Here is a 27405-nt window from a genome sequence, read left to right as displayed (position 1 = left end):
CCCATCCCCAAGATCCCCTACCTTCCTTGCTTTTCCTTCCTATCCCTACTTTTCCACTCTCTCTCCCCCCCTTCCCCTATCCCCCCCCCCCCGATACCCACCATATTGTTTTAAATAATGTACCTATTAAACGTCAATAAAGATGATATAATAATAAAAAAAAATGATATGCGTTGTCCAGGTTGCTTCATCAAGTGCTCTGCTATGGCTGACTTCTCTGCCTGAGTTAGTCTGCAATTAGTATTGTAATTTATCAAGGAGATTAATTACAACATTCACACTTGCCTCCAGCAGACAGGAGTTCTTTCTTCCACCCTGGACCTTCCACAGATATACGGTATATAAACCTCCCTTGCTGAGTTTCTCACAGACCTCACAACCTCTGAGGATGCCTGCCATAAATGTGAGTGAAACGTCAGGAGAGAATGTTTCTGAAACATGGCCATACAGTCCAGAAAACTCACAGCAATCCATTTTGTAATGGTAAAGTGGTGTCAAACTTCTACAGCGTAGAAGTGAGGGGCATTTCCACACCATGCAACTATAGTGCTTGAGCTTTTGTAGTTCCATCCTTTGGAATCTTGGGATGTGTAGTTTTCGGCACTTGGAATTCTCAGCTCAAAGCCCCTCTAGTGCTTCCTGGAACCACAAGCCCCAGTGGTTTCATTCCCACGAGGAGTGGCCAAATAATTAAAGAGGAATTGTGTAGCGTGACTGAGCAGGCATTGGGAGCCCCTTTTCCCTTCTGCACAACCCAAGGGCTCTGATCGCTCTTTGCAACCTGCGAGGAAACCTTGGAGGTTTCGGGGCCGTCGAGGGGCTCCGTGGCAGGGCTCCTCCCCTCGGAACAGGGCGATCCCCCTCCCCTCTGCCGCCCGGTTCCTGCCCAAGGCGTCTGGGGTGGGCGCCCATATAAATGGCCGGGGCAGCGCGGGTCCGCTGCCAGCCTGGTGCCGACCCGCTGGCGAAAGGAGCCCGAGCCCAAAGGCCCCCGAGCTGAGACCATGACCCACGCGCCGTGGGGATACGGGAAGGATAAAGGTGAGTCGCAGGGACAGACCTGCAGCTCCCTCTCGAGATCTGTGGGGAGAAAAGGAGGCAGTGCATTAAAACGCACGGTGCTCCTCTTCAAAAGGAACTCCGGAAAGGACCTCTTTCCCAAGACCTCCCAGAGTGGAGAGAAGGCGAATTAAGGCTTGGGATGGGAAAATGAGGCAGGCAGAGATTTGGATTTTTTATCTGGGCTCATGCATCTTGAGTGTTTCCAGACCAGGCATGGGCAAACTTCGGCCCTCCAAGTGTTTAGGACTTCAACTCCCAACTTCTGGCCTGCTATTTTTCCTCATTGATTATCATGTTTCCCTTCAAATGTTGATGAGCAACAATTACTACCATCGGGTTATTGTGTGTTTTCCGGGCTGTATGGCCATGTTCCAAAAGCATTCTCTCCTGATGTTTTGCCCACATCTATGGCAGGCATCCTCAGAGGTTGTGAGAGGTTGTGAGGTATGTATATATACCTCTGAGGTTGTGAGGAGCATTCTCAGTAGAGAATGCTTCTGGAACATGGCCATGCAGCCTGAAAAACACACAACAACCCTGTGATTCTGTCCATGAAAGCCTTCGAGAACACATTGAACTACTACCATCCTTTACTAAAGGCCAGGCTGGTCAGGGCTGATGTGAATTGGAGTCCAACGTCTACAGGCCGATGAGCTCCCTATGTCAAGCAGCTCTTCAGGGTCTGGCTCTTTCTCCATCTCTTCCACTTGCTGGTTTCCTGAACAGTGTTGAAACTGGGATAGTCTGCTTGCAAAGTGTGTGTGTTTACTACTACAGAGTTCCAAAATTTTCCTTGCCTTCACCTGTATTTTACTCATTACAGCAGATATGACAGATATTTTAATTACAGTACTGGCAATCTTTCTTGAACAAGACTCAGAGTGGTGTACATAGAATTCACAGCAGTGAAACAATGCCTGCTGTCACACTTCTTTGGCATGTACTATCATGGAATCATAGAACTGGAAGAGGCCACAACACCCCACCATGCATGAATACACAGAGCATGTATATATATGCAGCTCCCAGAACTTTCCTGAGATAAAGCTGATACTGTTCTGGAAACATCAATTCAAAAAAGGCAACATTTCCAAATAATTTATGTGTGTGTAGATAGATAGATAGATAGATGCACACACATACATACATGCATACACAAAACATGTACATGCATAATGTTCATATATATGTATGTACACGTGTGTGTGTGTGTGTGTGTGTAGGCATATTTTGGTGCTACACTGTATACTATATATACTCTATATACTATTATAGTAATACAGTACTAATATTTTTTAATACTTGCCACTTACATATTGCCAGGGCAAATATTAGGGGGGGGGGGGGGGAAACCCTTGATTTAGGCTCAGAATTTCCCATTTATGGAGTGAAGTCCTCTCTGCTCTCATTTGGGGGGGGGTGTCCCTCTTTTGCATCATAAAATTCATCCCACTTCTTAGGATCCCTTGCCCCTTTATATGGCATCGTTTTTCATTTTTATTTTATTTGCTTTTTATGTAATCCCTGAAGGAGGCCATTGGAATATATACATTGGCTAAAATAGATTGGGCTTTTCCCAAAATATTTTTTTTCAAAAAAAACCAGCCATTTAACGAGCACTTGAAAATGTGGGTATGTATGTGCTTTCAAGATCCTCTTTTCCCAGTGGATTCAGGTGAAATAAGGGATAGGGCTGTACTTTGAATGGTTATGTAGAAGAGGAATTTTCTGAATGATTTCATGACAGCAGTACTGCTGAAATCCCCTCTACTACTCAATCAAACCCTGTCCCCCAATTTCACTTGATAACCTAAATGTTACACTCATGTGCTGAGTGCAAGCGTGGGGCGTTGGTGTTAGATTAGCTTGTGGAAGACCCAGGTTCCAAACCTGCTTATTTAATCTGTCCCATAGGGTTATTGTGAAGGCAATGGTACTACTTTATTGGTGACTTCCACTTGCATATTTGGCTAGTTATGGAAACTCGTGCACTTTTTATTGGGTTGTGTAAGGAAGACTCCAAAATCTCATTGTGCAAGTGTTTGTCTGGGTTGTCTGCCATCTTGTGCTAATCTCAGAAAGATATGCAGACACAGGTCCACTCTAACATACTGGAGTGTCCTTGTTCCTTGAGTGTCTTGTGCAGTTAAACCAGTTCATCATTGTATTGCACTGCACTGGCTGTGGATAAAATCCCAACCTAAACTAAGTTGCCTGGAACAACAAATGTAATAATAAAATGCCTTTCCAGTGAGTAAAACGAGCAGCTGGATTTTAGTTATCTGGCACTTGAGCTTTGAAGACGTGTGTTTTTTTTTCCTTTTGTTATCAAACCAAAGGGCTTGATCCCTTTAACAACTGTAATCCTTTATAATATATTAATTGCTTTTCTATTAATGCAAGCAATTATATGCTTAGCTATTTACAAGAACAGAGTGAAGGGAATTGTGAGATCATGCCTTGTGGATCTGCTCCTCCTCCTAGGTCCGGATCGCTGGCGTGAAGCTTATCCGTTTGCTGGAGGGAGTAATCAATCACCTGTAGCAATCCTTACCAAGCATGTCCACAGTGACCCTATTCTGTTGCCTTGGTTTACTGGTTATGATCCAGGTGCATCTAAGACCATAAAGAACACGGGGAAAGGTTGCCGGATTGCATTTGATGACACATTTGATCGCTCAGGTAAGTTCCTGTTTTATCTATTCCTGGCTCATGGACCCAGCATAGCCTGGGTATAGATTTTCTAATGCCATTTATTAAAAAATACTCATTGTTAGCTTTAGGATTTTATGAATGGTCAAAATTTGATGTGCATGCCCTCTGAGAAGGACTCCTAAAATGTCTATGTCCTGGTGCTGTAACCTTCAAGTATTGTGGGTAGGGCCTATGAGAGGGACCTTTGGAATGTTTCCCTACCAACGCTCTAGCCTTCAGATACCAAAAAAACTATCGTTTGTAAGCTCTACCTCATCCATCTCTCCAAGCAGGTTGATTTGGGGAGTCTGAAGGGTCAAGAACGACCTTTGTAGGATGTGTACAACTCCAGGGCCGCACTCTGCCCACCTCTGCTCTAAGGAGAAATGGAAGAAGGAAAGGCTACCAAAGTTTTCAACTCGGTATTTGTTGGATGCTCAAAATATAATTGTTTGGGGTGGCAATTATGTATGTGTGCCCATGCATAAATACTGTAAAGGCACCAGACCCTATCTGATCTTAGGTGCTAAGCACATTCAGCCCTGTTTAGTAATTGGATAAGAGACAGCTAATAAATGTGCAGTACTGTAGGCTATATTTCATAGGAAGGAACTGGAAAACCCACTCTGAATATTACTAGCCTAAGAAAAACCTAGGAAATTCATGGGATCATTATGTCAACAGGTGACCTGAAGACATACATCTGAGAGCAACCATGATTGATCTGGATGTGACCTGGTTCCATGTAAAAAAGCACATCACCGAGTTGTTAAAATCCCCTCTTTTTCTTTATATATGGTTATTCCATTAGTACAGTCCCTGTTTTACAGTCTGTGATGTTACTGTTTTGCATTTCTCTAAGAAAATGAAAGACTGACAGCAAGTGCAAAATATCTACAAATCAGTTCATCCATTTTTAGAGGACTGAGAGAAACATTTGGCTCTTATTGTGTTATGAAGGAGCAAATTGCTCGTGCTCCCCATTGTCCTTTGTGGAGCTATATTTTACTCATCTACTAGCTCCACATTTTATTTACATGCTCATATATTTTATAATCAAGCTCCCACAATGGTGGAGATATGAAGAGTTTGTGGCAAGATGCTGATTTTAAAAGATGTGCTTTGGGCCAAGTATTAATACCTATTATTTGTTCTAGGCTAGGGGAGATGTTGCTCTGTGTTATGGTCATGTATTTTATTTTAACACTTGCTTTGGTTTTTTTTTTATTTTTCTTTGTTTGTTTTAAAAGGCATTCAAGAAATGTAGTAAATAATAACAGTTTCCAACAGGGTACTTTCCAGACAAAGGTCTTTGTTATTTAAAGCTTGAATGTCACCAGATAGGCATGTGATGCTGATCTAATGTTAGTAGATCTCAAATTGGTCAGGTATATGGTTGTTGTTTCTAAGAGATGAAGAACTATATAATTAGACTGGTAATATTTTTGCATACTAAAACATAGAGAGGAAGGACTCCTGTTCACAGAAGACCCTAGGATGCAGTAGAAGTATCCCTTTGTTCAATGAGGCATATTCCTATGGAAATTTGTTGTTTAAGGCTGCAATCCAACAGATGGATTGTTGAAGTATTTTACGCTTAAACCCTGTGATACATTAACTTTTTTTTATTTGTACTCGTTGGGTAGATGAGGACCACTATGCATTGACAGAAGGGGTTTTAATCTTACCTTTTTATGTGGCGGGATTTACCTACAGTACTTTGTGGGAGTTCAAGAAAAAAACATAATATTCTAATTAATAAGCATGAGAAAAGACATGCCAAAGTCACGTCTTACTCATTATATTCTCAGCTGTATGTTTGCAGTCTAGCAAATCCATCAGATTATTTCCACCTCCTTGATTTTGCTAATACAGTAGAGTCTCACTTATCCAACGTTCTGGATTATCCAACCATTGTTGTAGTCAAATGTTTTCAATACATCGTGATATTTTGGTGCTAAATTCGTAAATACAGTAATTACTACGTAACATTACTGCGTATTGAACTACTTTTTCTGTCAAATTTGTTGTATAACATGATGTTTTGGTGCTTAATTTGTAAAATCGTAACCTAATTTGATGTTTAATAGGCTTTTCCTTAATCCCTCCTTTTTATCCAACATATTCGCTTATCCAACATTCTGCCGGCCCATTTATGTTGGATAAGTGAGACTCTACTGTATAATACTAAGGACATGTTTCTGAAAATACACATTAAAGTCATTCTTATTGGTCAATGTAATTTTCCTTCAAACTGATTTTTCTCCCTGAGAAGAAAAGATACTGAAGTGAATACTTAGCAATTTTTAGCCTATAAATAAGGATAATACTTTTGTATAGTAAAATATACAGAGTTGGATCAGATAAGAAAAAAAAATCTTTTTTGGAAGGCACCAAAATGCATTATGGCTGTAGAGACAGGGAAGGCTAGAATTTTGACAAGAGTTTGCAACATGACTTTTCAGAAGAATATGTCTAGTTTCAGTCCCTTTGATCTCAGCCATAAATTAAGTGGGTTTTATGTTTGTTTGTTCATTTCAATTGCACTCTGAAGCTGCAGTTCTCAAGGGAGTTCTCATATGCAGCTGCTTCCAGATTTTCCTGAAAGTGCTTCAAATATTTAAGTATTAGGACTTTGTATACAGATCCTAAATAGTTGTAACAGCATATCTCCTTGTGGTATTACTTGTGAAGTTGTTGAAATGCTGTGGCTACATTTATGTTTCTTCTTGTTGTGCTACGGCAGATTGATTCTCCCTTATCTGGAAATCTTAAATCCTCCAAAACCTGAAAGTTGTGCTGCCATATTCAAATTTCCTCCTCTGGGAAAGGGGGCTAGTCAAACACCCAGTGTCTGCAAATGTTGGGGCAAGGCGGGAGCCTTACAAACAGAGTGGGAGTAAAAGTATTGGTCGCTTGTATCCAGCCCAGACAGAATTAAAAAGGTTTTTTTTGGGGGGGGGGGGGTTGGAGGGTCCTTTTACTTCTTGGCTACTTTTCTAAAAAGGAGAAATGTAAGTTGACAATTGAGAAAGGATCACAGACATCTGCTTTTTATATAACTTTTAAGTGGAGTTCTCCTCCTCTCTGCATCATGGCTCTTTGACTTAAACTCAGTGGATGCTAGATGCAGGGCCAAAGCCAGAAAAAAAATTCGGGGGGTGGGGTGGTGATGGTGGTGGTGGTGATGGTTGAAACTTTTTTTTAGCGAATCATGAAGAGTAGTTCCATAACGCAAAATAATTTAGAAATCAGGATCCATTGATAAACTTCAGTTGACACTCATGGGGATTTTGGTTAACCAGTTAAAATTCATGAGTAAACCAAGTTAAAAAAACTGATTTTTGGGGGGGGGGGGGGGTTGAACCGCTAACTCCCCCCCCCCCTTGGTTACAGCCCTGGCTAGATGTGTGACTAGCCCATTCCCCACCACGCCTTATTCACTTTATGCAAATTGAAGTTTTCCAAAATATGAAGAAAAAACAGTTTGAAAAACTTTGGATCCCAAGGATTTTGCGAAAGGGAGAGTCAACCTGTAATCATTGTTGTGCCCTAGCTTCGGCATATGTGCTAAAAGACAAACCACCAGAACATACTTATTGGGTTATAACACTTAGTCTAGTGGGAATTTTATTCTTTATTCTAGCTCTTTGCTGCTGGGCCTCTCTTGCCTTTTGTTTTGTTCTGTGTTCATGTCCTTATTTGTCATGTGCAAGAATGTATGCACTCTTCATATGGGACTTTGAGATCTTTACATAATTGTTTTCTGGTGATGGTGATTTATTTTTGTATGAGTGCATCTATATACCAATTGGAATGAGAAGAATTACACAGTCCAAAGGGAGAGAGTGCTTTGCGTGAGCAAGCATCTCTGTGCCAACAAAAGGAAAGGCGAAGCTAAGCCTTTTGCCCTGTGCTTAACACATGTTTTATCCTTGGGTGTTCCAGCACATTGGATATCAATCACTGACAGTAGACTTGACATGTTCCAGCACAGAAGGATTTAAGTTGTGTGGTAGCATTAACTTTGAAATTCCATGCTGTTGCTGGAGGTCAAAGAACTTGAATGTTGTTCAAAGAAAAGGCCATCTGGGATTGCCACAGGACAATGGGTTATATTAGCTTTCCATCCCAGGAGACGTGGGCTCCTTTACCTTTTTAGGCTGCAAATAAAAGATCGGTTTAGTATCTCAGGAGACCTAGGGTTAGAACAGTGGAACCAGGGTATTGTAGGTCAAGAATGAGGTTCACTGGTAAAATGCTATGCCAGGACATTTCTCAGTAGCTTCATCTTTGTCAAGCCTGTTCTGTCAGCTCTCCAAATTCTCAGGCACTAAAAGCCTGATCAGTATTGCTAGTTGTTTGTGCTTAGAAAAAGTGGCATTGCTTTATTTTTGGAATCGATGGACATAGCAAAAATGGACAAACTAACAACTTTGATTAGGGAGAAATCATTGGTGACTTTTGTTATTGGATTTTTTAAATTAGATTTCTGCAAAGTGATATGAATTTTGTTGTGTGTTAGGAGCGACTTAAGGAATGGCAAGTCGCTTCTGGTGTGAGAGAATTGGCCGTCTGCAAGGATGTTGCCCAGGGATGCCCAGATGTTTTTGATGTTTTTACCATCCTTGTGGAAGGCTTCTCTCATGTTCCTGCATGGAGCTGGATCTGATAGAGCTCATCCACGCTCTCCCTGGGTTGGATTTGTACCTGGCAGCCTTCAGGTCAGCAACCCAACCTTCAAGTCACAAGGCTTTAACTTACTGCGACACCGGGGGCTCCTAGTGATATGAATAATATGTTGACTTCTGGGTTATGTGTTATGGTTATGGAGATGGTTGGAAGCTAAATGTATATTTCTTTTTTGTTTTATTAATACAGTATTTTTTTTCCTAAATTTACATAAGGCATATTTAAAGGAGATAAGCGCATTCTTTTCAGGTGATGTATAAGAAGCTGTACCACCTTGAAGAACTGACCAAACTTTTTTTAAAAAGGCAGTGTTATTTAATGGTGGATCCCCAGATGTCATATCTACCTGTACTTTTGGTGGAATTAGAGATCCAAAATGAGTGTTTTCTGTATCAACCATCCCTCTGAACCTACTGTTTATCAAGAGGATGATAGGTCTGTTTTACAGAGGGAGGGGTTTTGCAATGTGTTGAGGAGGAACCTAGATCCCAAGATCTCCCAAGAGAGATGTGGTGTTGGAAGTGGGTCAGAGCTGTGTGGGCCACATGTATTGCTCTGTGCCTCTTAGGTAACCTTGCTATCCTGAGAGTAAGCGAGAGTCTCCTGTGACTGGTGTTGATCCAATGACCAATGTGATTCAATACAGAACAAAAGAAGGAAGCTCTGTATCATGCTCCACTTCTGCTTTGTAATGGCTCTGATTCATTTCCAGAGGCAACCATTTTGCCCTCTTTGCATCCGATTAGTGAGAAGAACAGTAGTATGTAGCTAATCTGTTGTGGTGTTGGCTTATGTTTTGTACTCATGGTCTTTGAAAAGGAAAACAAAGCAAAATGTCAAAGCCCTTTCCTGTGCTGTGAAATGTCTACTTGTATTTTACAAGTGTTTTTCTTGTCATTATCTTTGATTCTTCATTAGGTTAGGAAGCAGACTCTATTAATAGATAAGCAGAGTGTGAAGATTGGGCAAGTGCCCAGTCTCACTTGATACCCACATAGTGACATATAATTTACTCATAGATGACAAGCTTGAGCTATTATTGTTCTAACGCAGGATTGTGTCACTTCAATGACATCTACAGTGCCACTGGTTAGGTGCTTTGTGTGCCTTAACAGCTAACGTTTTTCCCTATGACAGAAGAGTTATGTGTTATTTTATGTCAGTCACAATTTCTTTGTCTAACCTACCTCACAGCAGAGCTGATAAGATTTTAGACTTCTCTGAAGGATTCTGTTTTAATTATTTGAATCACAGCTTAACTCGCCAATGAGAAAGATTCAACCTAATCCTAGAAATACTGAAATTTAATGTCAAGTGAATGTCAGTTTAGAAAATGTAGGTTTCTTTAGAACAGTGATTCTCTGACCATTGGCCAAAGTGATAGAAGCTGTAAGAGGACCAGATGTTTGGGACTGTGTGTGTGTGTGTTAGAAGATAAATACAATGCTCTGAATTGTTTTCATGTTAATTTTCAATACATCAAAATGAAATCCCTTGCATTTATATCCATACATCTTCTCCTAGCTCAGAAACACTCCATCTCCCCCAAATTTACTGATTTTGGTATCTTTGCACTTTAGAAAGACAAAAGAAACTGTATTTCAGGTCCATCATGTTACCAGCAATCTCCATAAATTGTTCTTAACATATCCAAAGGATATAGTTAGAAATATGCTTGACATTTTATATCTAGGTTCTCCCTTTACTAATTGAACTAAGAAAAAAATGAAATCTGATTGAAATAATGATCAAAGAATTTGATCATGAGAAACACAAGCAGATTTTTAGTTAACACTTGTCAAATGTTTCCTGGTACTGACATCAAGCTGATTGGCTAGTTATTCCCCAGGACCATATCTAGATTGCAGAAACATTACTCTTTCACTGTTTTAACTAGGGTTCTCAAATCTCAGGGTTTCTCTGATTTTCAAGGCAAGAGAGAATCTTAGAGCAAATGAAGTGACCTGACAAGTGTGTTCATGTCATGTGTGTTGCCAGTCATTGCTGCTGCAGACAGGCCTGTAGCGAGGGGGGGGGGGGTTAGGGGGTTCAAACCCCCCCCCCCAAATTTTCAGGTTAAAAAAAAACCTGGTTTACTCATGAATTTTAACTGGTTAACCAAATCCCCATGCTAAGTCTATAAGATGTAAAATATTAAGAGTCCCTCCAGGCACTATCTCAAGCAGATATTGACAGGTCTGAACCTGGTGGGGCGGGTGGGTCAGAGGTTCAACCCCCCCCCCCCAAATTTTCAAAATCCCTCCCAAAATTTTTTTCTGGCTACAGCCCTGGCTGCAGATGATATTGAAGGGGCTGTTGTAATTTCTTCATAGCACCCACTTGTTGGCTTATCATGCACACTCCCCCCTCCCCAAACTTTCCTCAAAGTTTCAGACCCGGACTCAGCAAAAAGTGTGAAAATTCTAACAGAAGTTCTCCCTTGAGAGTGATTGAATGCTGTAGGATTGCTGCTTTCTCCCTCCTCTCCTAAATTGTTGCAGTTGTATACAGCTTCCTTTCTTGGTGTGAAATGCTTGTAGGTTGTACCACTGTGTAGCTCTGCCCATTGTCTCCTTCCTTGTTGCTTTCACTACTTTTCATCCTATTTATTTGGATTCATCTTTTTCACCCTCCCTTTCTTTTGTAATTTTTTACAGTAGAGTCTCACTTATCCAACATAAACGAGCTGGCAGAACGTTGGATAAGCGAATATGTTGGATAATAGGGAGGGATTAAGGAAAAGCCTATTAAACATCAAATTAGGTTATGCTTTTACAAATTAAGCACCAAAACATGATGTTATACCACAAATTTGACAGAAAAAGTAGTTCAATACATAGTAATTCTATGTAGAAATTACTGTATTTACGAACTTGGCACGAAAATATCACGATGTATTGAAAACATCAAAAAAGCGTTGGATAATCCAGAACATTGGATAAGCGAGTGTTGGATAAGTGAGACTCTACTGTATCTTCTTCTCTCATCCAAGTTATCCTGGCTATATTTGTCTTCTTTTTCACATACCATTGCCTCTTTCTCCCACTCATCTTTATCCTTATACCTCTGCCTTTTCACTAACATCAACTGATATACAAATAGCTGGTTCTATTTTATCCTGAAGCAAAGTAACCCTATAATCTGTAGTTTATTTACTTTGGAGATTTATTTGCTTGTAGTCCACTGTTTGAATTGCTGCTCAGCAAAACACCCTCTGAAGGACTACCGATAGACTACCTTGCCCATCAGCATGTCCTGGTAGGACTGTCGGTGGATCAGTTGAGCCAGCATTTTGAATTTTTATAGTGTATTGTTGTAGAACATTGAAGAGATTACTAGACCCAGCCATCTAATCCTTCTTGGAGTATCAGGCCTGGGAAGAGAAGAGATGAATAGACGATCAAAGTATTATCTGAGCAGCCTACCAGGCAGAGTTTTGAAAAGATATACTTCCTGCTGGCTTGGTAGTGGTCATGGAGGCTGGATTATTATGGGAGCTATCAGCTATCCTGATTCTTTTGTCTTGTCATCTATTAGAGAACCCAGATACTGGCTGATAATTTCTTTATGAAAGGCAGTGGATAGCAGCCATATTTACTCTTAAATAATAATTGCCTCTTAAATAAAGGTGTTTATACTATGTGCAAGTGTGGTGAAGGGGTAATGTTAGCCTGGAATCTGGGAGATCTAGGTTCCTGTTGCACTCAGCCCCATCTACCTCACAAGCTTTCTGTATGGATAAATGTGGAGATGTGTAAATCCATATTGCTCAGGTTGTTCTTGTGTGTCTTCAAGTCATATATGACCGACGGTGACTCTAATGTGAACCTATTATGGTCACTCTAACATGAACCTATTACAGGGTTTTCTAGGGCTGAGATTGTGTGACATTCCAGATGTCACGCAATAGTTTTCCATGGCTAAATGGGGAATTGAACCCTGGTCTTGAGTCATAGTCCAACACCCAAACTCCTATGCCATGCTGGCTTTCATAGAGCTCAGGGAAGGATATAATGTAACCAATAAATAAAATAAAGAAGCACCTGGTTGTGCCTTTTATTTTGACACACACAATCCTTTGAGATGTTTGGATTCTAATTTAAACTCTTTATTGCAGTACTGAGAGGAGGACCACTTCCAAATATTTATAGGCTGCGTCAGCTGCTCATACACTGGGGTTCTACAGATGACAAAGGCTCGGAACATGTTGTGGATTTGCAAAGGCATGCGGGAGAGGTGAGTCCATTTAGGTATTTATTTACTTATATACGCACTTATTATCTTAATGTTTCTCCCCACTTAGGACATTATCGTGTGATGTTAGTAATGCATTATTAGCATTCCTGCCAAGTGACAGCATTTGTATTTTCCTTGTTTCAGATTCAGTTGGTACACTGGTGTTCCAAATATAGCAATTATCTCGATGCTTGTAGAAAAAATGATGGTGCGGCCATTTTGGCAATGTTTTTGAAGGTAAGCTGATTTGATTTGTATTCTTCTTTTCTCTCAGAACCGAGATCCAAAGCAACTTACAAACTAATTAAAAGGCAAGCTAACTTACCAATATGAAAATGCAATTAAACCAATTATAAAGTTACTCCACAAATTAAGTTATTCGAAACAACTACATCAGTAACACCAATGGTAATGTTCAGTGCAAGCAAATGTCTTTTATGTCTAGATAATTGCCCAAAGCCTGCTGGAATAGAAAGGTGTTATCTTCTCAAATCCCTCAGAAGTTTAAAGAGACAAAGATGAGATAAAGAGAATGTTCTCTCTCCACAGATTTTGAAGCCTCAGCACAATTTGTATGGGAGAATCTTGTCTTTTCAGATAACCCGGACTCAAAATTTAATCTGTTTTTTGATATAGCTATGAACATTTTTAGTTATCTTTCCTTCTTTCTGCCCAATTCTGGGGGGAGGGGGGACATTCTCTGCTATTACTCATTGGGTTCAATCAAGTTGTTATGTCTCAACCAGGGTAGACTCATTGATTTTTAAAAAAAATTACATAAGTGTCCATGTCATTTATTCAGTTGGTAAACTGTAGTTTAGTGGTTCTCAACCTGTGGGTCTCCAGGTATTTTGGCCTACAACTCCCAGAAATCCCAGCCAGTTTACCAGCTGTTAGGATTTCTGGGAGTTGAAGGCCAAAACATATGGGGGATCCACAGGTTGAAAACCATTGCTCTAGTTCAGTGCTACTGAAAAGGGAAGTCTATGGGCTGATGCTGGCCTTTGGAGAGTTTCCAGGAAAGAAAGAAATAATTGTAGGAAATTAGCACAAATGTGCTATCAGTCCCTGACACATGGAGGAAAAACTACTGATCCCCCACATCAGGTAGTTTAAAAAGCACTGCTTTAATAGAGATTAACAATTTAATCAATTGGCCTCCATATTACATTGTGTCCAAAGTATTTGTCTAACTAGTAAAACACAATCTGTAGTCCTATATACTCTTATCTGCGTATAAAGTCAATTGGATTCAATGAAACATATTACCAATTGTACTTCTGCAACGTACATAGGCATACAGATCTGCTGTCTCACAGACAAATCTAGAAATCCCACCCAGTGTGCTGTTGTTTCTAATTACAGTGTAAGAGTTTGAAGCACCACAGGTTTCTTCTGGTATGACATTATGGGTAGCAATTATATTGATTATAACTGAGCAGTACTGCTAAGTGAAGTTACAACACCTCTCCAGCAGCATTAGGCAGGTTTAATTGGAAGCAACTCCTCCTGAAATCCATGAGACCTGCTCACTAGTGAGTGAGTTTTAGGAGTGCAGTTCTAACGGTAATTGGTTTGATTATCATGTAACTGCATGTCTATTTAAGAAAAAGTCCCAGTAACCATATCCAGTGGCATACATTGACTGTATCCCAGTGCTTCTGCCAGGATTGGTGATGGCCTTTCCTTCTTACAACTTCTCAGACACCATAAAACTGCCCTGGAGTACTAGGAAACTCTTTGGAGTAGGTATTTATTTACTTTTTGGAAGTTGAGGATAGTAGATTTGTTATTGGTTGCATTTTTACAAATACCTAATATGTCACAAGTAAAAAACAAAGAGGGTGGGGGTTATTGGGGCATGGGGAGTTCTTTTAAAAAATATTATTACAACCAAGGCTTCAATATTCCTTTAACACACATTTCATAAAATGCTGAAGTGGCTTGGGCCCTTTTAAAACTCCAAAGCCGGTTTTCGAAATGAGGTTCAGAGGTGAGGAAATGAAATATACAACATTCTTTTACAAAATAGAGACCTGTGGACAGCATGAAAAGGAAGTGCCACCTCAAGACGCAGCTCGGGTGGGGCTTTATAGGATTTTCAAGGACATTTCACACCTTCCCAAAAACCCTTTCCCCAGGCTCTCCTTCTGTTCCATTCACCTTTTATCCTCCCATGCTTATCAAAACAGTTCAGGAAAGCACAATTTCCCAATTACGGTCATTCAATATATCAGTATACCATCTGGGCCTTTTCCCTTCCTTTGAACCATCAATTTTGGTCCAATCCATTAAACAATATTTTGTTTGAACTGTCTACATGGGAGACTTGCTTTTGGCTTAACTGTCTTGTGAGTTCCTTGGCTCGACATTCCAGGCCTTCAATTGATTCTCTTTTGCATATCTAAGGAAGTGATGGGCTATTTATTGCTGGGTTCTATTTCCTTGCTTGTCATTCTGTGTTTTCTCATGACAGATTCTTCAGTGGATTTCTTATAACACTAAAAACTAAGGCTATTTATTCAATCAAACTATTCTTTATATTATCATTATTTATTTATTTATCAAATGAAATCAGGTCCCTTGCCCCCTTCAACTCTTAACACTTTTAATTTTAAATCTGTTGATAGTATCTTCTTGTGTCTTCTCACACTATCTCATGATCTTCGTATCTTTTTCCAGTTCTTCTACATTGGAAATTAATCTTGATTATTCATGGCAGATTATTTCACTTAATTATTTTCTTTGTTTATTTTTATCTACAGAGAAAATTCTACAGTTGGTTTAAAGTTCTAGTAGATTAGTATTTATATAAACAAGCCTTTATTGTATATCATTTCATCATTACCATACTTTCTCTCTTTTTGTATTAGATCAGATTTAAATAATTCTATATAACCAACCCATTTTATGTAGTCCATTCCAATCTTATTAGTTGATGCTGCTTTCATAACATTTTGGGTGGATGCTTAATAAAAATACAAGTACAGTATATGTGTGTGTGTGTGTGTGTGTGTGTGTGTGTGTATAACATTTTCCATCCCCATCTCTTGTGTTCTCATTTTCCTGGTCCTTATATATATTTATTTGATTAAAAGCCAAATTTTCATACCTCACACATTGGAGCGCAATTTAATTTATTGAATTTGGCTATTTCAGAAACTCTACTGATCGAACCAAATCACTCAATATAATAAATGTTTATAGTCTATTTTAAAGACTTTTCCAAATAGCTCCTGAGGACAGGTTTCTCAAACTTTCTTTCTAGGGGTTTTGTTCCCACTTCTGAATCTATATTTTCTTCTGAATCTGTATACACAGACATCCTTTTATTTATCTTGTCCTTCTCTTGGCAGAATTGATAGTAATGTTTTTGTTATATTTTCTATTGCTAGTTATTGAAAAAGAGATTTCTCAGATTCCTTAGGGAGTGATAACTCTGGTTAGACCAGTAGTTTCTAGACCAGTTTACCAGCTGTTCAGATTTCTAGGAATAGAAGTCCAATACACGTGGAGGATCAAAGTTTGGGAACTACAGGGTTATACTAACCAGCTTTTTAAAGGGTCAAATTCCCAAGAAACCATAATCCATCTCTTTGGACTGGCAAATTATAAATCACAATGAGGCAAGATTCTTCTGAAATTATTTAACCAAATAGTATTATAATTCCATTTAGAGGTTATTTATATTGCGAGGGAGCTTTTTCTCGCTCACTCTTTTATCTTCCCTTATTTACAGTTCAGATCAATCTTGTCTGCTTGACTAATTGCTTTTACTATGCATCTTTTACTGGTTTGTTTCAAAGCCAGATACTCTTTAGAAAATCATTAAAACATTATCTTTCAGGATACTTGTGGTTAATTGTGTTTCTGCTTTCATGTTATTTCACCTTCTTCTCTCCTTCCACAATTAGGGTTTTGAACTTCTTGTTTTCTTTGCTCCTTTCCTTAGACTTGTAAAAATGTTCAGGGATGTTGGGATGTTTAAAAAAAACGAAACAGCTTGCTGGCTAAGGACAGCGGTAAAACCTGTGGTTTACAGCTGCAATCCGACTTGTGTGTGTGTTTCCATGTCTTTTCTTCTCTTAGCCATGCTCTCTTGGGCTGGCTGTCACCAAGGAATCCTTTTGGAGATTCCGCTGGTCTGGCAGCCCTTCTTTAATAGCTGCCATGCAAGAAGTTTACACAGTTATCTTGCTTTTTAGTTTATCTAGCCTAGATAACCTTCCTGGCCTATTACAGGACATCGGTTGCTTGGTGGCAGCTAGCAAAACTCCAGTTATCTCATCTCCATTGCCCAGCTTATTACATTTTTTTCTTACTACTTTTCAATGGTGTCTTACTACCTTCTGTTTCAGCTGCATCATACATGTATTTACCTTTTGAATCCCAATATCCGCACTGATGTCAGAGCTAGGTCCTCCTTTTATGTTGAGCATGGTAATTGACAACAAGCCAAGTATAATGAGCAATCAGACAACTACAAAATTCTAAATCTTCTGTTGTTTTAAGACCTTTCCAGTATTATTTGTGTTGGGTTTTTTCTGTGTGAGACGTTCTTGTAATTTTGCTGATGGACAGATGGGGTGTTTAAAAACAGTTGTTACTATTTATTACATGTTGTTATGATTCAGAGCTTAATGGTAGAAAAAAATGGGCTTTGTCAGCAACTCACCATATGCTTTTTTCATGACAGGTAGGAAAAAACCCCAAACCTGAGATGAAAAGAATTATTGAAGAATTAGATGCCATTAAGACAAAAGTAAGTAGGAGAATTCTGTAAAGAATTTGTTAATGCAGTATATGACATGGCCCCAAGAGAGGCTGTGAAAATTAATTTTTCAGATTAGTGCCCAGAATAACCATCTGGCATGAGGAGCATAGCCATGATACCTGGGTATTTAGGGAGACAGTTCCAAAAAGGAACCCTTTCAAGCTATCTTCTCAGTGAAGTAAGATGGATAAGTATTCACCAGCAAGCTGAACATCTGAGGACTCAGAGATAGCAAAAGACACAAGAGAGTAGGATCAGGAACTCCTCTCTTGTGTCTTCAGATTTCTACACAAGAACAACTGCTACTTGTAAATGGTTTGAAAACTACATATCTGCATACAAACCCGCACAAACACTGTGGTCTATGGAGGAGGCCCTCCTCTCAGTCCCACCCCCATCTCAAGCACGGTTGGTGCGAACGAGAGAGGGGGCTTCTCCATGATCGCTCCCCACCTCTGGAAATCCCACACTAAATAACTAAAAATGACCCCCTCTGTCCTATCCTTTAAAAAGCCTTTAAAACCCCACTTATGCAGTTTAGCTTACGAAGAGGAGGACTAGTACATTTTTATATATATCCTCACCTAAATATATTGGACACCTACCTCCGCCATTGGATGTTGGAAACCATCATAGCTTTTAATACTTTGTAGCTTAACCTTTAAGTGTTTATCATGTTGTAAATGTGTGTGATGTGCTGTGTCATTTCTATATTTAATTTGTGGTTATTTTTCAGTTGTTTTATAATTTAATATTAAGATTGTTTTATCCACTGTTTTGATTTGTTATTTATTTGTTTTTGGCACTGATTGTTTGCCATTTTGTTACTTTCACTGGAAACTGTGCTGTGTCCCCTCGGGGAGATAGGGCAGGTTATAAATAAAGTATTATTATTTATTATTACTCCTTGCTGAATTTAAATCTAATGAATCTGTTACAGCCATGTAAGTGTTTATGTCAGCAATTGAATCTTTAATGTTCAAATCATAACATATCACAGTATGGGAGAACAGCAAATTATGGTCACCATAGATAGTTTCTGAATACATTGGAGTGGCAGTAGTAGCAATGTCTTGTGTAGCTTCCTCCTTCCCATGAGTACTTCACTTTGTACACCTTTTAAAGGGGTTTAATCATAACAATTAAAGTAGAATCATAAAGAACAGGGCGTGTTTAGCCTGCAGAAGAGAAGGCTGAGAGGTGACATGTATAAATATGTGAGGGGAAGTCATAGGGAGGAGGGAGGAAGCTTGTTTTCTGCTGCCCTGGAGACTAGGATGGGGAACAATGGCTTCAAACTACAGGAAAGGAAATTCCACCTGAACATTAGGAAGAACTTCGTCACTGTGAGAGTTGTTCGGCAGTGGAACTCTCTGCCTTGGAGTGTGGTGGAGGCTCCTTCTTTGAAGGCTTTTAAGCAGAGACTGGATGGCCATCTGTCGGGGGGCTTTGAATGCAATTTCCTGCTTCTTGGCAGGGGCTTGGACTGGATGGCCCATGAAGTCTCTGCCAACTCTATGATTCTATGATTCTATAATGCTGCAATTGTGTAATGTGAAAATACCTAGGATAATCCAGCAGCCCAATAAAAGAAATTGAGAAAATAATGGGAGAAGACAAAGCAAACCAGTGAGATTGTGCAGTAATTCAGAATAGGCAGAATATACTAGTAGCTTATATCCCAAGCAGATCAGCAGGTCTTATCCATTCATGAGGAGGATGCGGTACTTCTTTTCTGCTTGGGCCATGGCCACTGCTGGTAGAGGATGTATTCCCCCCAGACTTAGAAGTGGGATGAATATAGATAGCTTTGAACTTTCCTCCCCAGTTTTGAAATAATGGTCACATAAAAACCCATAGCTTGTGTCCGTCTGTGTGAAGGAATACCCAGAATAATTTTTTTATCAGCTGTGTCTATACATTATCTCAACTGTATCTTCTCTTTTCATCTGAAGTATTTATTTTTTTACTTATTTAAGGGGAAAGAAGTTCCTTTTCCAAACTTTGATCCGTCTATTCTTTTTCCGCAAAATCGGAATTACTATACCTACCAAGGCTCCTTCACAACACCGCCCTGTGAAGAATGTGTTACCTGGCTTATTCTGAAAGAGCCTATAATTGTCAGTGAGGAACAGGTAAATTTTAGTGATGAACATGCATCTCTTTTTTCTTTCACATTTGTACTTTATACAAACCGAGTCTGTACATGCAGTTTACTGAAAGCCTTGCTCCGTTAATCAGAAGCTGTTGTTCAGTGTTCATTGTTGTTGCTGTGTTCCTTCAAGTTGTTTCCAATGTATGATAACCCTATCATAGCATTTCTTTCTGCATGATTTATTCAGGGGCAGTGCCTTTGCCTTTTTATATGGCCAAGAGGGTATGATTTGTTCAAGGTGGGTTTCCATGACTAAGTGGGGATTTGAATCCTGGCTTCAGAGCTGTAGGCCAGCACTTAAATTACTGTACCACATGGGATTCTCAGTGTTAATAAATCCTGAGAAAATCTGGAACACTTCTGAAGCTGAAGAATCAAATTCATTCGTTCTACCAGAAAATCAAGGCCAGCTTTCTGGTTTGTTCTCAAAACCGTTCTTCCAATATAGGTGAACATAGAAATTGACTTGCGAATAGCCTCCTCTGGCTAATGGAACAGACCAGTTTCATCAAAATACTGGGGTTTTCATTTTTTTGAGATTTACTTAGCTTAGTTTTACTGGACAAGAGAACACACCCAGGGAAAAAGAGCCCTTGGCCTGTACCTAATATATTTTAATGCTGTGTTTGTCTTAATGAAATGTCCTTTGCATGTAAAATGCAGGTAGGCTTTGGTACAGTTTCCTTGTTCAGCAATTGTCATTTTTCTGAAGCCTCTCACTCCAAGCTATTTACTTCATACAGACAACTATGGGAGTTGTAATGCAAAAAAGTAATTGCCATGCTACGATTAGGTTATGTTAATTTTGACAATCCACTTCCACGAAGACTGCAGCCCGAGGCTGCTTCTAAACAGCCATTTAAACTGAGTCAGGACACAAATTAAAGAGAACCAGCTCACTGTGGAGTACCTATAAATACTGTAAATAAATAAATACTACACAGGCATCACATGAACCAGTTGTAAGCTGAAACAGTGGCCACTAAGACCCACTGATTACAGATTGATCTGATCTGAAGAATATTTTTTCTACTTCATCCGACAAGATGTGCTGATAAGAAGTAACCTGATTATGAGAACCAACAGTGGAAGGAAGGAAGACAAAGCAAAAAAAGCATTATCATGGGAATGCTGTGGTTTCCTGTGTGTGTGTGTGTGTGGGGGGGGGGGGGGGTTGTTTACCTTCTGGCCGACCTGTGTATCCAGTTTCTTTCTCCGAATGCTTCAGCACTAGCCCTGTCCTCATGAGCACTCCACATTTTGGTCTTGGATTTCTGCTCTGCATGATATATACACTGATCTGCTTCAGTGGGTTTTAATTACTTGATCTGGAACTGTGAAATCTAGTGAATTTTAAATTTGTTGTTTCTAGCTAAATGTGTGTTACAACCTGCATTTGTGGACCTTGAGTCGGCTTCAAAACAGATTTTAGTGCCTGTGTGTAAGGGTCCTCAATGTATGACTGTGTCCATAAGCAAAGTTCTATCAGCACATGGCCAGTGATCTGATATGCAAAATCCATTTTTGGAAGTGTATTTGACATTTTCAGCTGGCACAATGTTGTGCAGATATACTTGTTTGTAGTGCTTTCATAATGGTATGTAGTAGGCAATTTTTTATTTAGAACTCAGCTGAAATGTGAGTAGATGAAAGTGGAAACACCTTAGCCATCCAATTTTTCCCATTTCCCTTGCTGTTTGTTTGTTTATAATAGTGAAGAAAATAATTATATGGATGTGGCAGCGAAGTGTGCAGACTTGTCGATCAGCTGCAATTATAATAAATCTGCTAACATACTGTCTCCATTATTCCAAGCATCATTCGTTAGCAGATTTCAACAAGCTATTTTTATCCCTTTCTAGTATTCAAAAGTAAAAGAAGGTAATATTCAGGAAAGTCCACTTGAGAAATTCATCAGAAAAGAACCATATTTATGATGTCTCCAAGACTCCATAAGTATATAATTTTTAAATGTACTTAGAGTCACTGAAACACATTAAGCAGCATGCATTCTTAATAAATACAGTTTGGACAGCACTCTGGCAGTGAACAAATAGATTTGCTAAACCATTTTTTTTTTGCACTGCTGGACAGTCAGGACTCCCTCCTGTTTTGCTGCAGCTAAGGGACTGGTGGTCAAAACCATCCAAGTGAGAGCCGGCATTCACCATTATGGTCTAAAAAGTATTTAAAAAGCAACTATTCTGTTTAGCAGAATGTATAGGAAGGCCCCCTTATGAAGGAGGGTTAATGTATTACATGTTCAAGTAAATACAGAATACACATCACCATCTGAAGAAGAGAGGACATTTAATTCAGTCTAGAACTAGGAATTACAGGTCACGAATTAAGGAAAAGCCAGTGGCTGTAAAGAAGCACATTACAGCTAGGAAGACATTCAGGCAATCCTTTATAGCCAAACATAGCTATTGCCACACCATATATAGCAGCCATGTTCAGACACAGATTCCCCGTACTAGCTCTAGAATCTCTGGTATAGCATAACCAAGATTTCACTCAGTTGGGAAATAGCCAAAAAGAGGTATAGCATGTATTGGACTGCATTTTCCTCCATGGAGCAGCAACTTTCTGTTCCTGTATCTGCTTCTTACCTTACACATTTCTTTTGTTCCATTTTATCTGGATTGTTTTTAATGGCATATCTGTTTTATTCCCCTTCAGATGGCAAAGTTTCGTACCCTTTCTTGCAATGCAGCAAATGAACCCTTTTCTCCCCTGGAGGACAACTGGAGACCTCTTCAGCCACTTAACCAAAGAATGATCCGGACTACGTGCCAATAGAATATTTGTTGAAGTTCACCATTTTGAGTTGTGAATATCTTATGATTTTACACTCATGCTGTTTACCAACTGTGCTGTTGAGTCAGAAAATCTGCACAATGAAACAGGACAAGTTACTAAATACATCAGACCTGTAGAACAGTACTACTCTCACCAATGGTCCTTGGATGTTTGTAGGTCTCATGAGCCATTGGCTGTTGGTCTTTGGTGTTCTCCAAAAAAGAAAGGGGGAAACAACCATAATCATTAGACAGAAATCTGATTAACAGTCCCTATAACATTTGCAGGTCCTAGACATCAAGTAGCTTGAGATGTACTCATTATTCTGGGAAAAATTACAATCTCAATATTAAGATATTGGATCTAAGTTTGTGATCTTTGGTAATACTAGAGTTTTTTTTGGGGGGGGAGTATAATTCTGAAAAATAAATTATACTCTTGAATTTTAAGGTGTTCTTGAACTACATTCATTTTAAAAGAGATCATGTTCTGTTGTTCCAATGTCCTTTCATACTGCAAAGTTATAATGCACTGATTCTGCTCTAGTAACCACAACAGCAACCTATGGAATTTTGAAATTTTCAGTTTAGAAAATAGTGCTTAGAACTGTAATTTAGAGAACAATAGTGCCTCATCAAACTATGGACTCCAGGATTTCACAGAACGATGTCATGGCAGATAAAGTGGAATCATGGTATTATAGTTATGAAGCATGAGTGGGCCCTTTATTTCCAATGAGGCTTAGCATCCTGGATAGTTCCTTCTGAATTTGAACTAATAAAAGGTGGAGTGGATTTACCATACCCATGGACATGGAAACTTCAGGTCCAGAGACTGCATGTTGTCTCAATAGGAGACCTTGGAAGGCTAATCCTTTCCACCATGCAGCCATAGACATTATTTTTACTTAAAGCATCCTGCATTCTCTAGAATAGGCCTGCACAACCTGGCAATAGTAAGGGGCCAAAATTTAAAAAGGATAAACTTCTTTGGGCCACATGCCCATTACTGGGGCCATTGGGGCGGCATGCTCATAGGGGCTTCATGCATGGTTACAAAATATTTATGGATTGAAGAGTCCTCAGACTCGCTCCCATAATGTCCCTCTCTCAGTGGAACTGAAGGCAGTCCTATTAGCAAGTGTAGCTGTGGAAGAGGCATTAACAGGACAAAAAGGGGAAGAGTGAACAGAAAAGGGGGTCTTGTTTTCCCCCTCTGTTAAAGTTGTGTTGTTGTGACTAACAATGGATATTAAAATCTTGTGAGTGTGAAGGGAGGATCACAAAGCCAAACAAGAAGCTCTCTAATGGCCCCTTGAAAGGCTGAGGGATGAAGTGTGCTACCTTGAATAAAGGAAGATTAACAGAAAAGGTTAATAGAAGGCTTGTTAACAGAAAAAGGGCACTTTTTTGAAGCACAATACTGTGAAAGGGTAGCGGTGGGACCAAGGAGGGTGCTCATTGTGCAGAAGTGGCTGAGGTGCCATTTGGTGCTCCATCTCCATTTCCACAGGGAAGTCCCCAGTACATTTTGTCCTTGTCCTTGAGACTCTCAAGGCTCCCCTTCTGGAACCTTGGTGACACTCAGTCTGCATCGCCTTGCCTTCCCCTACCTCACCTCCCAGCAGCAGCAAAAGGAGCTTGCCAGTTTTCCCACAAGGTTTGGAGAGACTCTCAATGGGCCGTCATACTCTCATTCTGTATATGAGATGCTACTAAGTTGCTCCCCTTCTCCCTATGCATGAAGGACTCTTTGTTTTCTTCTTTCTTCTCTGCCTCCTCCTCCTGGTTTCTTGATCCCCGGCCCTGTCTCTCTCTCTCTACCCTGTTTCCCTGAAAATAAGACATCCCCGAAAAATAAGACCTAGTAGAAGTTTTGCTGAATTGCTAAATATAAGGCCTCCCCTGAAAGTAAGACCTAGAAAAGTTTTTGTTTGGCAGCATGCCCAGCGCCTGCCAAACAGAACACCAGAGCATGCAGGATTGGTACATGTACATACCATAGAGTGTTGTACATGGAAATAATGGTAGTAACAAGAAATTCTTGATAAGATTCACAGTTTGTCTGGTTCTGCTGGTTTGGGATGACAACTACTGTACAGTATATAATAAATGTTCATGTTTTTGTTCAACAATAAATGTGAATTCTTCATGGAAAAATAAGACATCCCCTGAAAACAAGACCTAGCACATCTTTGGGAGCAAAACTTAATATAAGACACTGTCTTATTTTCGGGGAAACACGGTATGCATGAGGGACTCTTCTTTCTCCTACTCCTTCACCTGGCTTTTTATTTCCCTTCTCTCTTTCTTCCCCCTCCTGTCTTCTTGATTATGCTTGCTTCTTGTTCCCCTTTATCTCTCTTTCTGTGCATGAGGGACTCTTCCTCCTCCTGGCTTCTTATTTCCTTTTTCTCCCTTTCTCTTTCTCTCTGAGAGGAACTCTTCTTCCTCCTGTCTTCTTGTTCATTCCCCCCTCCTCTCTCTTTGATTTTTCTTCCTCCTCCTCTTGGCTTCTTGCTTCTCTCTCTCTCTCTCTCTCTCTCTCTCTCTCTCTCTCTCTCTCTCTCTCTCTCTCTCTCTCTGCATGACTCTTTTCCCTAATCTTACTGGCTTCTTGTCCTTCCTCTTTCTTCTTGCCACTACCATCAGTCATGAGGCATCCTCCCTTCTCTGCCTTTTTGTCTTTTGGCCTCTTGCCTACTTGGTGCAGAATTAGTTCCTCCCTCTGTGCTGCATCTTCTCCCTCTCTGTCTCTCTCTGAAGCCTTTTTTCCAGCCACCCCTTCCTTCTCCACTTTCTTTTTTTCAGACTAGTTAGGCATTGTTGGGTGTCTATAGGAATTTTAACCTAGGAAGCTCTTTCCTTTCCTGCCTGAAGTCTGGCAGTTCAAGAAAAGGAAGAGGAGGATGAGGAGATTTGTTTGGAGAAAGAAGGGAAGGAAGGAAGGAACGAAGGAACGAAGGGAAAGGCAGTGTGAGGAGAATGAGTGGGGGCTCCTGGAGTAGCCAAAGCCTGAGAGAGCAGCAGGGGGGATGGACCTCTGCAACCCCTTTCTTCTAAGACAAAGACCCTGCAGGAGCAGCAGGTGTTGTTGCTCAGGGTGCACTCCACCTGGCAGCCATCACAGGTTACCTGAATTCCTTTGGAGGGGTGTGTGTGGCCTGTTGGCTAAATGTTGTGCAGGTCTGCTCTTAAAAGTGTATGGGCAATTTCACTATATTTTAGGCACATACTACACTCTTTTAAACAAGGAAGTGATTTATAAAAAAGTCAGTTTTTAACTAGGGCCTAAAGCTACTAAGGGAAGGGGGCACTGTGCTGCAAAGATGTGGGAACCAATTTCCTGAGTTGATCTTGATGGAAAGCCCTTGGGGATCTCAAAATGGTCCCAAGTGCCACATGGATTCTACTTTCCCCACCCCTTACTTACAAGTTTGCATCATCACTCTAGTGAAACTAAGGGTATAGTACATCCCAATCCCATATGAAGGTGCAAGTCATGTAGCCCTTCAGAGGTAAGTCTTAGCAGCCAGGATTGCTGTTGATGAGAAATGATGGAAATTGCAGTCCAACAACGCCTAGAGGTCACATGCTTCTTCTATACATACTCAGGTTTAATCTAAATGGGATATAATTTTGACCAGACATGTATAGAGTTTTGCTACTAAATAACTGACAAGAATAATATTTCCAGAAAACACGATCAGTTTCCCCATCAAGCATAATTTTAAATTTTGATATCAAAATAATTCATTTTCTTGTACAATTGTACATTTTTCTGTTATGAATCTTTTCAGGAATTTAATACCTAGGCAATCTTGGTGATTACAAAGTAGACTGTTGTTCTGGAGAGAAGTTATAACAGATGTTCTGGAGGGAAGATGTTACAATTTCCAGTTTTTACTCCTTTTTTTTTTTTTTTGATGAGCCAAAAAATCATTTTGGCTCTTACTGTATTATTTTGCAATTTATTTTGTGTCTGTGGAGCTGGTGTGCTTTTTATTGAGGGCTACTAAGAGAAATGGGATTAAATTTCCTAGCATGAAATTTTTGGTGGAATTTCAGTTTTGAAATATACAGATGCATTTTGAAAAGGGAATTTTTTTATATATAAATCCACACGCTTAAATGCCAATATTAAGGGTTTTGACATAGACTTTTGTACTAGTCCAATGCAGATCTTAGAATATTGCCTATGATTTCTTTTCAAATTTCCAAAAATAAGAGCTGCTTAAGAATTGCAGTCAATTTAGTTTAGAATCCTAAATGTGTACTATGTCAGTGCGACTGTGCCAAAAGAGGATAAAGACAGCAGGGGCAATGTTCATGGTGGAAGAAAGACACTGGGAAATTAGTTCATGGAGAACTGGCAGGTTCTGTCTGCATTCCTTCACCACCCTAGGCTTTTGAAGAAAGTAGCTACTAGCATATAGTGCACCTACAAAATTCCTGCTGATATTTTTAAACTGTAGTCATCTGAAAAGGTTTTACAAAAATTTCAATGAAAATACACATTGGCTTTAAAAATCTTAAATTGTGAATAAAGTACAGTATAACAGTATAACCTCCATATCTACAGGAGCAATACTTGTGATTTTGTTTCCTGCATCTGGCAAAATATGTCCTCTGTAGGCATTTTCTTGGTCTGCCAGGTGATTCTATAGTATGATTCTGTCAGAAATTGACCACAGAGTCATGATTGAGGACTTGATGATGCCTAAAGCAACTCTACGGTTTGTTTCTGCTGGAACTCATTTGTTTAATAGGGTTTGCTATTGCCCAAATTTTACCTATTTGTGCAAATATCTTTGGGATTTTTGGAAAAGATATCCTGTGAATACACAAGATGTACTCTATTTGCTGGGGGCTGTTTTTACTGCACTGGGTTCCTGCTTCTTAGTAAGATCAGTTCAAATAGTATTGTCTGATGATTACATATTTGCTTTTGTAAACCAACGAAAATAAATCTATTTATCTCTGAAGCAAAG

General features: G+C 39.7%; 1 protein-coding gene across 1 annotated transcript; it reads left to right on the top strand.

Moving 5' to 3' along the window:
* The first annotated feature begins 718 nt into the window (after positions 1-718).
* On the top strand, positions 719-27405 carry LOC100558336 (carbonic anhydrase 3). The gene is made up of 7 exons (XM_003219566.4): positions 719-1041; positions 3547-3744; positions 12566-12684; positions 12829-12921; positions 17381-17446; positions 19438-19593; positions 22296-27405. The coding sequence occupies exons 1-7, from the start codon at positions 1005-1007 to the stop codon at positions 22413-22415; spliced, it is 789 nt and encodes a 262-aa protein (XP_003219614.1). The 5' UTR covers positions 719-1004; the 3' UTR covers positions 22416-27405.

This window comes from Anolis carolinensis, chromosome 4 (genome assembly GCF_035594765.1).
Source record: "Anolis carolinensis isolate JA03-04 chromosome 4, rAnoCar3.1.pri, whole genome shotgun sequence".
Classification (NCBI taxonomy): Eukaryota; Metazoa; Chordata; class Lepidosauria; order Squamata; family Dactyloidae; genus Anolis; species Anolis carolinensis.
This window is presented reverse-complemented; position numbering and strand designations above follow the sequence as displayed.